Raw genomic sequence first — 14,590 nt, 5'->3', positions numbered from 1 at the left:
AAGCCATTGAGTAATGAAACTGAACAATGACTTGTGGATGGAAGACTAGATCCAGTGATCACTAATGTAAACACAATGAAGCGAAGAGAAGAAGTGTTCCCCAAACTTCCACTTAGAACAGTATTAATTTGCAACAGTACCAGGGAAATACTTTTCACAAGCAAGTGCAACCTAGTTTATACAGCTAAACAGTTTATCAATGCCACTGGCAAAATAAGAATGTGCAATTACTTTCACTGCACTAGTTCATCTGCATGGCATGCATATGAGACAAACATCTTTAAGGACTTTGTAGCAAGTTACTAAACTCACGTTCTGATTAGCCTAATTCACTAAGGCCATTTCGAACTAAGTGTGTGTGGCTTTGCCTTTAAATTATCATTTATACACTATGTAGACCAACAAATTGCAAAATTCACCTCATGCTGATGTAGTCCTAGATATGATCTTACCATATCTTCAAGATGATCAATCTGATATTAACAGTTGGGGTGCTCTTACTGACATTTTTACTGCATAAGGCTGTGTTACCTTTCAGTTTTTGCCAAGTCTGCAGATACTTAATGCAAAAATCTACCATTCATTGGTAACTGTTACTACAATATTCACCCATTGATCTTGAAATGAGGCCACATCAAAGTTGACTCAGATATACAACCTGATCCAGCTCCTGTTGTTCATAATTATTTGCGATTACTTGTGGCAAACTATGGATGTGCCTAATGCACACACAGTTGACAGGTGTGAAAAAGTGTCTACATACTGATTCAAATGTGTATCCAACTGACACCCATGGCCATGTATCCACGTGCAATACGTTATTATCTGTCCTGCTTCACTCTTAATCAGATGTGCATTTCTGATATGCACCCACATTCTAGCACAAATAGCCATGTGCACAAGACAAAAATATTTTATCAAACTACTTGAGCCAAGGCAGTTGCACGGTTTTCAGGTTTTCTTCAGGCAAGAATAAAAGAAGTTTTCTTTACAAAATTTCACTTATCTCCTACATTCTTATTGGAAGTATTCTAATAGAACAGGGTATTTTGCATGCTATAATGCACTCTGTGCTGGAACGGGGAGAGGAATGGGGTGGAGGCATCAAATCCTATGTCAAGGAACAGTGGTTTTTCCAACCTGCATAAATTATGAAACTTCCATTATAATACATTCTGATTCATTTAATAATTGAGGAGAAAAATCCCACATTCTCATCACATTCTGAGCTATTGTCCGGTTTTGTAATGATGACAAAAAACTTAAGAAATAAAAAGGAAAGCTGACATTACCAAAATGTTGAATTTTGTGCCCAATTCAGTACATTGCACTGCATGAATATGAAATCACACAACCATGGCAAGAAGTACTGACATACAAATGCAAAATCCACCGTGATGTCAAACTTCCTCTGTTCTTATGTCTGCTTAGTTTCATTTGTTGCATCATTAACAGTAAGCAATTTTAAGAACTGTATGCTAAAGCAACCACACAGATATAAAACGTATGCGACAGAAAGAAGGCACACAACACATATTTTAAGTTTTCTTTATAGTCCATTGGAAAAATTATAGCCATTCTATAAAGTTGGTTTTTCAAGGAAAGCAATGTTTCAAGTGGCCTATAAACTTAACATTAAGTTGTGTGAAGAAACCATTTGGAAGTTTATAGATTAAAAGTTCATACACTTCCAATCCCTAACCTATGTTTGCCTTATTTGCAAAAACCCCAATCTACAAAAACAGAGTCAATGAAGAATGTTGGGGATATGAAATGTCAAAATGTAACACTTCATTATGCATATAAACTCATGAAACCTTGACAGAGAGTCACCTATATGGATTTAGAATGCTATCAATAAATATAAAGAAAAGGCTTTGTGATTCATTGATTTGGCAGCTTCCAGGCAACTAAATATCCATGATTCAGCCTATACTTACAGTTCAAACTACAGGGCAAAAACTAAGATACACAGGAGAAAAGGCTGTGAGTTCTAATATAGAACTTACACAAAATACCTTACCAATTATATTATTAACAATGGCAGAAAACTCAAGTTTTATAGAAAAAAAATGACACTTTAAACAGATGTTGTGTCTCAACTCATTTTTCCAAGGTGGCAGGAACCCCTTTCATTACATGTGTCAATACACTGACACACTCAATATAAACTGTGCAAGACTGTGCAGCAAAATTTACAGAATTCTACTAGTTCTTACGTAGACCTATTTACACATATTTGGAATAAGCATCTTCCTTTTAAGCTTTATACATACGTTCATACTTGGAATCGTCAATCAATTCTGTAAGTATAAGCAAGCATTTCTTAAATATACATTTTGAACCATTAAAGTATTGCATATTTCAACCACACACACCATGAATATACATAGGGAATATCAGGTTGCTTATTAGTGGTCAGTCACTAAATGTTGATAGGCAACAAAAAATAAATGAAAAATGTCCACAAACTCCTTATTGCTGGTTAGTTTTGAGTTTTCATTGTTCTATGTAGCTACTAGGAGCTAAGAAACTCCAACTGAGGTGTTACCCATTAATAACATTTATGGGGTGTGAATGTTCTTGCACACAAAACAAAAACCTGCAACTATGAATTCTAAGAGAACTTTAACAAAAGCAACTTCTTTCACAGATACCAGCCCATCCTCCATATTCAAATAAATTGGCTTTGGATTATGCTGAATTTTTGGTCAACACAATTATGATCCTGTTTTCTCCATCCTTCCTAAAAAATTGACTTGGTCAGCTGATGCCATTTATTTTGGAAACCTCCTACTTGTACTTTATCCTTTCAGAGGATCGTGTTGCAGTACAACCCATTCTGGCTCAAGAGAGGATACTTGACCATATGAATACATTCTAGATCAATACAACACTGGATAATTCAAAGCAAGTTTCCTCCCACTTTGTGAAGGGAAGGCTTTTCCAGACTGAAATGCCACGACTGGGCTCAGTATCTGAACATCAGTTCAAGGACTGGGAACATATGGCCCCAGGCTCCCTCAAAACAAACAGCAGATTGCATTTGTTTCCCCATCATTCTAGGCTCCAGAAGGCGTTGGCTGGAATCAGTGAAGTGATACTTAAATGGACCAGATGCATCCTGGATGCTGTCTGAATCCTGACACTGAGCTGGATTCCTAATGTGCTTGCAGCCCTTTTTAGAGAGGTTGTGTCCTTTTTATATAAAGGCACTCTATGTAACACCTCATTTGTCAAAGAAAGAAACGGCATACATGGTTGGAAAGCCTAGAACTGATTTGTTAAGTTCTGCAATGCTAACCTGTTATTTCACATGTAGATCAGCTTTTTCAATTTGAAAGTTAACTCGGCAAACTAGTAATAGGAAGGGCTGTTTTTCCTGTGATGGTTACAACATCCAAACATTGCTGGATTAGTTCCAAACTTCACTTTTTAAGGGGCAAAGAGAAAGACACACAAAGCAACTTACAAGCAATTGAAAATGAACAAACAAACAACTTTTTACAAAAGGCCTCTTTGCGGTATATTATATAAACTCAGGGTTTTTTTTTCCTTTCTCCTTAAAGTGCTTCTATCGTTGCCATCCTTGGACCCAGAATTCTCTATTGCTTTAGCAGGTCTTTTAGTACTGCCCCAGCACTAGCATCAGGTGCTACTGGCAAAGGTGTGAAAGTAGGCAGAGCATCAGAAATGGGTTTCATAAGCAGATGCCCTGATCCGCCAGTTCCAAGATTCGTTGGGGTGATGAGAGGGACTGCTGCTGACCGGGGTGCAAGGAATGGATTTGCATCTGGTCTTCTGGTGGTTCCTGAGCCTGTAGGATCTGACAGAAAGCAAAGTAGTAAAATTATTATTATTATTATTATTAGTATTAAAAAAATCATTTTTACAGGAAAGTCATGGCCTAAAAAGTGTCATTCTTAAAAAACACCCTAACATGAGACCATACCCCCATTCATCTCCAGGTGCAGATCATCCACCTGGGTGACCAAGGCAGTGTTCCAACCCCAAAAGTAGATCTGAGAAAACCTAATGAGTTGTCTTCCCCTTCCCTCTTTCCAGGGCCCTCTCACCAGAGCCTCTTTCAAAGCCAGGAGGACCACTTCTTTCCCCAAGGGGAGCCGATTACTGCTGCCACCCAACAAGCTATTAGTTACAGCCAAAGGCTATCATCTTTCCTTTGCACTTTGAATACTGCAGACACACCCTCGTGAAAATCACGCAAATAGTAAGTGTAATGGTCTCTGGAAAAGCAACCCCCACCAAAAGATAAATAAATTATCAGTTGTATAGTGAATAATCAGATCAATGTGGCAAGATTCTGCACACACAAAGATTTCCACGAGGAGAATTCACAATGCAGTTGCAACACCATTTTGTATGAATGAGACCTTGTAAAGCTTTAACTACAAGCCTGTGAACAGAAATGTAGTTTTTCTTCTAAAAGAAGAAGAAGAAAAAAGTCTGTCAGGAGTTAATGTCAAGGTCACAGATAAATCTTTTGCTCACTGAGTCAAACCTTGAAAGAATGTATTTATGTCTGATAACCTATTCTTAATATATAAAAGAAATCTTTAAAACCCAAACAATTCAGGGATATAGAATGGATGTCTGGTTCTATAGGACAATAATCCTGTTCCTGTGTGGACAAAGTCCCTGTGAACATTTCGTCCAGACAAGAAAACTGGGTGACTGCCAAACCAAATATGGCACCTTCAAGCAACGAGGACAAAAGGCATATAAAACATAAATTTATTTTAAAATGTAAACTTTCAAAGATAAGCTTTCAGACTGGAAATTCTCCAGCTTTACTGCAACAATCTGAAACCAAACATTCACAACGACTAAAGTTTAGTTTCAAAGTTATATCAAAAACCATATTCTGCAAGGCCTATTTAACTCATCCATCAGCATCATACAGTATTTATTTGTTGCTACATTGCAACCTGGAAATCCAGGTTAAAATTCATGGCCTTGCAGTAAAAATAAAATAAAATGGTAGAACAGTGGCTTTCAGTTCACACAATGGTTATCGCTTTGCTGTCCCCAGCTGGAACCTTGGCAAGGAGAAAATTCTTCTAATTTTATTTGTCATCCTCCTTACACTGTGCATCCAAATAAACATAAACTTGGAAAGACAACAATCAACAAGTCATCACTCAGATTCAACGTAACATTTTGTGTATTAGGAATATGAAAATACACTACCTGCAATGTTGCTAGAAGGACTAACAGTGGCTTTGCTGATTCCTGTTGATGCTAAAGGTTTCATGTCATGAACAGAGAGTTTTGGTGGGGGAAGAGTTGGACGGGATTCAGTTTCAAGGAACTTCACAAATAGCTCTGAGAAAGACTGAACAGGTGGAGACAAATTAACCCAATACAAACAACATTTCTGGAAATAAATGATATATACCTGACTCATCTGTTCAAGATAGTGCACAACTATCCTAGTATCAATAGGGTTCTAATTTTAACACAATTGAGTTATTTGACACTGGTTTTAAAATGCAAACACCTTCAATAATTCTGCAAGTGTAACAATGGCCTAGGTTGACAGCAGTTATAATATGGAAGTCCTGCATTTTCTATACAAAAGCAGACAATGGAAAATACTTACACTGTTGAAAATGGAGTGATGGGTTGGTCTCAGAGGTGTGTTGGGGACACTCTTTGATCCAGCGCCTCCTCCACCAAACCACCCAGTCACCCATCGAGTAACACCTTTTTGATCTTCTGACAGCAACTAGAGAGCAAATTAAAACAAAAAGAAAAGGTTAGAATCCACACCTACTTCTAACACTTAGTATCAAACAGAGTCTCCTTCTTTGGAGGTCTTTAAGCAGAGGCTTGACAACCATATGTCAGGAGTGTTCTGATGGTTTCCTGCTTGGCAGGGGGTTGACTCGATGGCCCTTGTGGTCTCTTCCAACTCTATGATTCTATGATTCTAGAAGCTTTACTTCAATTTTATTAAAGAACAAACCAACCAAAGTTTGTTTATAAAATTTACTTGTGTAAAAATTTCACCCAGAACCAAAACTATGTACACCAAGAAAGCTAGTTTCAAACAGACAATCTGGATACGGATGTAAGAATTTAAGCCACTCCATCAACATCAATAGATGTAGTCCTTTGGTGAACATTTACGTGTTTGCATGGATTTTACATTATTAAAATAATGGTAAACATCGTAACATGTTTAGAAAATATACAGCTTGTTCCATTCCAGAATGGTAGATGACTGGCTGTCCCTTGTGCCTAGCCCAGCAAAAGAAGAAAGCGTGCTGGTGTATTGATATTGCAGGAGAGGAGGAAAATAGAAATGAGACATATCAGAACTACCTGTTCTAATTCTTCCTTTTTTATTCCCAGGATACTTCCCATCAGCCTTAGCACTTCATGACGTTTATTCTTTGGGGTGTGAAAATGTCCAACGAAGAGATTCCTCATCAAGACTCTGCCAAAGGGGACACAAAAGCAGTCAAAACAGCCTTTGACATTGCTAGTAACAGAGAAAAGTGAGGGTGGAGGACCTTTTGCACTCCAAAGCTTTGCTTATGGCACACTATAATCCTGATGATTCATCTGTACAAAGGGGAGCCCAGTTGAAGAACCATCTCAGCCCCAGTGACAAAGGAAAAGGTAAAGGCATGAAGTGGACAGGCAAGTTAAACACCTGTGCGAAAAGGTAAGTCAAGTTAAGCATGCATGTGAGGAAAAGGTAAGCACTACCCAGGTATTTAATTCATTAATCAACAGCTAAAGTTGAAATGAGGCCATCTTGTGCTAGGAGCTAAATCCCAAGGGAATTTACAGGTCAGGAACCTTATGGGATATAGTTCCGTAGAAACAGTTTTCACAAACTGCGGTGGCAGGGAATCCTTGTGTGACTGTAGTAAACATCAACCAGAAACCTAGATTAAAACCTTTATTTTGGAAAGGGGGTGAAAACTAATATATAGTCCTATGCTGACCATATGGCATGAGGCTGAACTGAATATCTCTCTTTATTCTCAGGGGTGTACTTAGGGTTGGTTAGGTTGGCCCCCACCAAGGGGGCAGGCCAGGGGTGTGTGTGTGCAAAACTCACGTCTCTCAACTCTGGTTCCGAGTGGCTAGGTGCCCACCCACCATCTGTGCTTTCCCAAGTCAACCATCTGCTGCTCTGGGTGGCTGAACAAGGCATACAGACTCCTCTGGGTGCCCCGGTGGAGGAATCTGGTCACTGACATGGGACGCCGCAACAGCCCTGCAGGGACCCCCTCCCCAATTAGCCAGGTGTTGCTTTTAGAAGTGTGAGTGGAGTGTTCAGCAGGGCTCAGAGGGAAGAAAGATGGAGAGCCAGGGAGAGTTGCAGGAGAATGAAAAAGGGAGGGAGGGAGGGAGGGAGGGAGGGAGGGAGGGAGGGAGGGAAGGAAGGAGGAGGCAGAAGGGAAAGCAGTGAGCAGAGGGAGGCAGGCAGGAATATGGGACTGACGAAGGAAGGAGGAAGGGAGGTGGAGCCAGTGGCGTAGCGTGGGTTGTCAGCACCCGGGGCAAGGCAAGTAATTTGCGCCCCCTAACCCGTGGATTTGCGCCCCCTAACCCGTGGATTTGTGCCCCCTAACCCCCAGATGTTGCGCCCGGTGCGGCCGGCCCCCCCCTGCACCCCCCACGCTACGCCACTGGGTGGAGCAGAGCAGACCCGACTCCAATGGCCACTGAGGCAATGTGTGAGAGGCAACAAAAAGCAAACTTTTTGAGTTTCTGGTTCATGGTCTCTCCCGGCTTCAGAAGCACTGATACAGCTCCTTGCCAATTGAGGACCTTTTTAAAAATAATCTGAATGATCTTTTATTACTGAATAATTATTCAGTAATAAGTCAATAGAATGTCACAGCCTTAATAAAAAGTGGGTAACATTAGACTAACTTTTACTCACATTAGAGCCACTGAACTTAATGAACTGAGCTTAGCCATGTTCATTAATTTCAGTGAGTCTAAGTAAAACTTAATTGAATAACCACCCAGCCTGTTTTAAACGATATCAGATGCCGCCACAGCCATTATTTTACTGTGCCAAGCTTGTACTTCTCCAAATAACTTAACTTTCAAATTAAAAACACTTAAAAATCACTCACTTGTCAACTTTTCCTTCTGTGCTGTTTATGAGGTTCATTAGCTTATTCTGTGCATCTTCTAACATTTCTTGTTTGAGTTCACCTACGGGAGAAAAAACCTTTGCTATAATAATTTTATAAACAAAACTGATGTAGTCATTGGGGTCCTAGCGGAAGAGTTTCTCAAAAATATGTACTGTGCAAATATGAGTTTAGCTTCCCTTTTATCCATTCTGCTGAAAAATCATGGGTCAAAACTCTATCCTATTTTTCCATCCTAAAATGGCAAAAACTGAGATTTTACAATGGATCATGTTCCCTAGCTTTTGCTGATACAATAAAAGCAAGGCAAGGATTATAATGATGCCTTTTTGCTTTTTACAGTTTGAAGCAATCTGTCCAAATTTCTACCCAATGAAAAGGATTATAAATTGGCACAGAGCAAACACTACGCAAGAGTTGTTTCAGAGAAGAGCGATACATGTGGAAAAAGCTTTACTTTACAATTTGCGTTAAAATACCTGTCACAGGGACGCAGGTGGCGCTGTGGGTTAAAGCCTCAGCGCCTAGGGCTTGCCGATCGAAAGGTCGGCGGTTCGAATCCCTGCGGCGGGGTGCGCTCCCGCTGCTCGGTCCCAGCGCCTGCCAACCTAGCAGTTCGAAAGCACCTCCGGGTGCAAGTAGATAAATAGGGACCGCTTACCAGCGGGAAGGTAAACGGCGTTTCCGTGTGCGACTCTGGCTCGCCAGAGCAGCGATGTCACGCTGGCCACGTGACCCGGAAGTGTCTCCGGACAGCGCTGGCCCCTGGCCTCTTAAGTGAGATGGGCGCACAACCCCAGAGTCTGTCAAGACTGGCCCGTACGGGCAGGGGTACCTTTACCTTTACCTTTTTACCTGTCACATTACCCTGATATAGGCTGTGTTTGCAAGTCACTTCAAATGATTTTAACTATGGCTTAATGCAAAATGAGCAGTATGTTGGTACACACTACTCAAAAGCTTCTACTCTGCTGCTCCCTGGCTCTTGGCCATGCTAACAACAAACCAAGGTTTGGGAGTTGTTGCTCACAGGGCAGCATGGCCAGGAATGGGGAAAAGCGAAGCAGGAGTTCTGAACATCAGCATGTTGCTTCTCCATTTTAACCCACAGTTAGACACTCACTGTGATTTAATGCAACATGAGAACTGAGCCACTGAGTGGAAGAAATCAGGGGCAGCAGGACAAATCTAAAACACATGGCTAAGGACACATTCCATGCAATCTTATTTTATTTATTTCACAAAATTTATACACTGTTCGATTTTTAGAAAACAACAACCCTCAAAGCAGTTTACAGAGAGTGTTAAGTTAGAGAAATCTGGGCTTAATAAACCAGTATATATTTGAGCTCCACGCACAGCCCCTTTGTTCCTCTATTCATACAAGCAAGGAAATAAGCCAGGAAGCCACAATTAACAATAGCTTCACATTAAGTCCAAACTGGGAACTATGGCTAATGGCGTCCAAACAAGCTAGTGTACAAAACCATGGTTTAAAATGGACTTTTGCAAATTGGTTTAACATAGCTCCCATATCAGACTTCATAAGAAGCTGCAGAGAACTGTAGCTTCCTGCCTAGCTTCCCTCTCATCCAAGGGGACTGTGTGTGGATGCACAGAAATTTTGCATATCCTGGTTGAATGAGCTAGGATTTGATAATCCAAACAGTCATTGTGAGTACATGTTGAATTTTTGTTTAAATAAGTCGGGTGGACATTTACACCGATGATTCATGATTCACCATTTGAGAAGATAAAAGATTATAAGGATCAACCACCATTTGGCAGTATTTAATAAACTCTTTGGGCAACTATGTAAGAATGAAGCTTTAAAACGAAATGAGTGGTGTCCCAACTAACTCACCCCAACAATTTCTGCTTGTGCAATGGAACTCCCCCACCTCCACATGCAACCTGTATCCTCCCCAAACCAGCTCTGGAGGGTTGTGAGAAACCCCAGAACAGTTTTAGGGAGCATGCAGGGGAAGATCTGTTACACAAGTGGAAATTCTCGTGCTGATGGAATGAGTTACTTGGATACTACCCACCGGATGTGCAATTAAAGAATAAAAAAATAGGCAAGGACAATTTTAGCTAATGTTAGGATAGTCAGATTGAAATGAAGTACTCAATCACCCCTCTGTCTTTTCTTTGATAGAAATAAAACTACAAAAGTAAAACCAGACTAGTGTATCAGACTAGGACTGCGGAGATTCAAGTTTAAATCTCTATTTGGCTATGAAGATCTCACTGAATGACCTGGGACCACCTACTCTCTTTCAGCCCAACCTACATCACAGGGATGCTGCGACGATAAAAGAAGGTGGGAGAACCATGCCCAGTACCTCAAGCTGTTTGGAAGCAAGGATGAATATAAATGAAACACAAAAAAGAAAAAGATGTCTTGATAAATTATTGCTTTTATAAATGATATAATACAGTATTCAGTTTGATATTATACATCTATAATTAATTGCTAGGCTGAATCCTCGCCTTAGCTGTGAAATCCAAGCACCTTTTCTCCACTACTGGCTAATTTTGCCATAATATCTGTTTCTGAATATAATATGATGCAGGACAGAATAGAGCCAACTTTCAGCATGGGCTTCTGTAGACGAGATATTTACAGTGTTCTCCTGTAATCTGTTAACCATTTATGGAAATTCAAAAACCTGCATCTGGTCTTTCTTATGTTTTTCCATTAATATAATTTGTCCTGCCAAAACAATCCATTTAAAAAGCCTTCAGCAGCTTGGGCCAACAAATCTGTGTCTGGGAATGTATCTGGCCACTGTTCAACAGGACATTATATGTTTTCTTGTATAAATAAGATCTTTTGAATTCAGTCTCCTTTTTTTTTATACTAGCATTCGTCATGTCTGATGGTTGGGGGGAGGAAAGGAGAGCTCCAATCCCATCCCCAACCCAACTCAATACGCACCACCACCCTGAATTCATACTATTAGTGTGCATTAGAGCAGGGGTAGGCAGACTTTAGGCCTGTAAAATATCCTCTCTCTTTTTTAACAGAAACTCAAGATCTAGCAGGCAAAGCCAGGTACAAGAGACACAGAGTTAGAACAGAGTGCCCCCAAGAACATTCTGAGCATAGGAATTTGTTTTCGGTACCGAGACTGAACTGAGCTCATAGTCCTTCCTTTCACATAAAAGTCTGCTCCTGGTTACCCCTAGTTTTCTACATTTCAGCATCGCTATTTAAAGAGGGAAATGTGCCTGCTGTTCCCAACTGCTAAATAACTGAGAGTCAGAAATCCTTGCTAATCTATCAAATCACTCAGAGATTACCCAAGAGGTCCTGATCTACTTTGTTCTCCATCCTTCCTTCTGCAGACATTCTCTCTTGTCTGTATGACTCTCCTTGTGGCACAATTCCCAAAATGCTGACTATTACTGCTAAGCTAGCTACCCAGGAAAAAATTCTTCAACCCTCCGCCAATCCTTCCCCACCTTCATTCCACAAATGGTAAAGATGGCCTCAACCTGCAACTTCTTCTACCTACTACACTGACAGCCATTAAAAAAAGAAAGAATGCTAGAGTGAAAAGTAAGAGATGCAGAATTCTTCTATCCCCAGCCCTCTCATCCATCTGAAGCCACTGCTACAAGCAGAGTCAAACCTAGTTCTAGCTCCTGTACAACTCAAACTGACCAAGAGTGCTAAGAAGGATAGAAGCGTCCAAATAAATAATGCTCTTCCCTTCTGGCAGATGGCAGCTGCTGACAGGCAGATTAGGAAGAGAATTTCCCCTTCCCCTATTGCTGTGCTGTCTTCTTCCATCATCATTGGGGTAGTTTTGCCCCTGCCCAATGCAGTGCTTTACTTTTCTCTGGAAGGAACAAATTTAAAAAGAATGAAACACTTACTTCTCTGGTATAAGGTCATGGCATATGCTCAAGTATGCCACTGGGTAATCTCAGATTCTTTGCCTCCCTTTAGACTGAAGACCTTTTACTTTCTTACAGAACGCAGTAGCACCACTGAGAATCCTCAGTGCTTATCCGCATAACCCTTCCCAGTGTCCTATTTCTCATTCACAGTAGGGTAACGCAAGGTGCTGACAAAAGAATGATAAAGATAGGAGATGCAGGGAACTAGTTATTATACACATAGCTATGTGTTATTCAACCTCAAAGGTTAATGGGCAACACTCTTCTTGTGGCTTTTGAATTCTAAACTTAAATTAACAGTAGTCTCCTCCTACTATATGGGTAAAGAACAGCACCTGGATATTGGACTGATCAAAAGTTTTGGTTCATTGCTCAGGCAGATAATCGTGTTGTATGTTTAAAACTTTTATCAGCACTAATACGTGTTTTGGCTTCCCCTGACTCTCCATAATTTAATGACTTGCTTGGAGAAGGACTTGGTGTATTTTAATTCAAACGATACTTTCAGTTCTTTCAAAAGCTACTCAATCTATTCCTTGTAGATCCCTGCAGTAAGATGGAGTGATGTGTAGTACTAGGCAGCAATTTTTACCATGGGTGACTCTTTGGGTTCCTGTTGGAAGATGCCTGCTGGTATATAGCAAATGGATCATAGGAACTGTTTTGCCAGTATTCGCCCCAAGTTGTTGCAGGGCTAGGACACAGGTAAACTTCATTCCTGCCCTTGTTAACAAACGGCATCATAATGGTATAAAAAAAGCTGCTACCGACAAAGTTATTTCACTGAATATTTGACCAGCCAGCCAATTTAGTTCACTATCTGATTACAGCAAGAAGTTGTGTGTGCCAATTCCAACAGGGCATTTCAAAAGGTAAAAAGGGGGAATAAACATGTAGCACTTTGATATTTGGTTGCAGGATGCAGTGTGTGCTTTACGTGACATTATTCTACTTCAGCTATAAAAATCCAGACTGCAGTCACACAGCTGGAATTTAGGGCAATGTTTATATAATCAAGGGGTAAATATAATCGTTTTATTGCAATGTGGCTTCTGATTTGCCATGGCCAAATTTCTTTACACCCTCAATAGATGAGGAAGGTGAAGTCTTTTAGTCTGTTAAAAAACAACAACTTCAAACATAAGAGGAATCCTCTAAGAGCTTTTATATCTTTTGAGATTCCTTGCCTAACTGGGAAGCATGATTTTTAAAAGTCTTTAAAAATTACAGTTACATTTTTCTCCCAGCCCCCCACCCCCAACAAAGAACAAAGAAAACAACCAGACAATGCAGCAGAGAGAAGACTGGTGTGACCTGGAGGATATTCTCTCCTGAAGACATTCCAAATTCAGCATCTCAATCATCTCAACACTGATTGAAAATATAAAATTTGGAGCATCTGTAGAGGTCATCAGCCCCTGAGCCATCAAGAATAAGGTAGGCTAAAAACTGAAACAAAGATCAATTGCTTAACACTCTCACCCAGCTTAACAGATACTGCAGCAGCATTTTTGCACAGCCTTGCGTGCAACCAGTCTCAGAGACATTCAAAAGAGCAGGCCACAGGGACCTGACAGAACTCCAAGGACTATTTTTGCAAATCCAATGGTTAATGGAGCATCACATTAAAATAAAAAAGTAACTCCTCATGACATGAAAGCATCAAAGGCCAGAAGGGAGACACAATTATAGATTTGCATAATGAAGGATCCATAGGGTTTGGCAGGGTTTGTTTGGATTGGTTGATTATATTCTCCAGCACCTATTATGAGAAGGGTCTATTAAGGCACGACTAAGTTATAAATAATTTTCCCACAAAAAGAGCCTTAATCGTGTTTTGCTAAAAAAGAAGTCCCTATTAATACCATTGGGCTGTCCTATCAAGAAACCATTAATCATAAACTGGCTTATATTTCATTTCAAATTCTGTCACAAGGCAAAAACAACTACCGCTTTCTTTGTTAAAAAAGAAAGAAAAAAGGTTTCTCCTGGCAAATCCTTCTGCTGTCTGGCCAAGTTGAGTGTTAAAGAAAATATGTTACAAAAGCATTTAATCAAAACTTTGGCGTTCTTACCGCCCGCCTCCCCCCCCCCGGCCAAGGAAGCTTACATTGTAAGCAAACCCAACATGAGATTCTGTAGATTGGATTTATGCATACAAGGCACAGCAGGGAAGGAGGGCACCTTAATTTTACAATTTACATTATTGTTGGCTCGTGAGTGAATTTGTAAGCAAATCAGAGACTCTAATTGTTTTTGGAAAAGTGAATTCGTGAGCCCTCTCCGGGGAAAAACAGCATTTAACTTCACTGTGGCTCCACACTACTTAGTAACATAGCACACACATACACACGACTAAACAACCAAACAACAAAACACACGTATATAGCTTATATGCCAAAATGGCTTCTGTTGTTGTTGTTTAGTTGTGTCCAACTCTTTGTGACCCCATTGACTAGAGCACGCCAGGCACTCCTGTCTTCCACTGCCTCCTGCAGTTTGGTCAGACTCATGTGGGTAACTTCGAGAACACT

General features: G+C 40.4%; 1 protein-coding gene across 1 annotated transcript in view; it reads right to left on the bottom strand.

Moving 5' to 3' along the window:
- Positions 1-1,534: 1,534 nt before the first annotated feature.
- TRIP11 (thyroid hormone receptor interactor 11) overlaps positions 1,535-14,590 on the bottom strand; it is a 36,422-nt gene continuing 23,366 nt past the window's right edge. The window contains exons 16-20 of the mRNA XM_079947827.1: positions 8,127-8,208; positions 6,349-6,463; positions 5,624-5,749; positions 5,212-5,356; positions 1,535-3,826 (exon numbers count right to left, since the gene is read on the bottom strand). Coding sequence (XP_079803953.1) covers positions 3,606-3,826; positions 5,212-5,356; positions 5,624-5,749; positions 6,349-6,463; positions 8,127-8,208 — 689 coding nt within the window. The 3' untranslated portion in view covers positions 1,535-3,605. The remainder of the gene's footprint in view (positions 3,827-5,211; positions 5,357-5,623; positions 5,750-6,348; positions 6,464-8,126; positions 8,209-14,590) is intronic.

This window comes from Podarcis cretensis (genome assembly GCF_951804945.1).
Source record: "Podarcis cretensis genome assembly, chromosome: 1".
In the NCBI taxonomy this organism is placed as follows: Eukaryota; Metazoa; Chordata; class Lepidosauria; order Squamata; family Lacertidae; genus Podarcis; species Podarcis cretensis.
The sequence above is the reverse complement of the archived record's forward strand: the minus strand, read 5'-3'. Positions and strand labels throughout refer to the sequence as shown.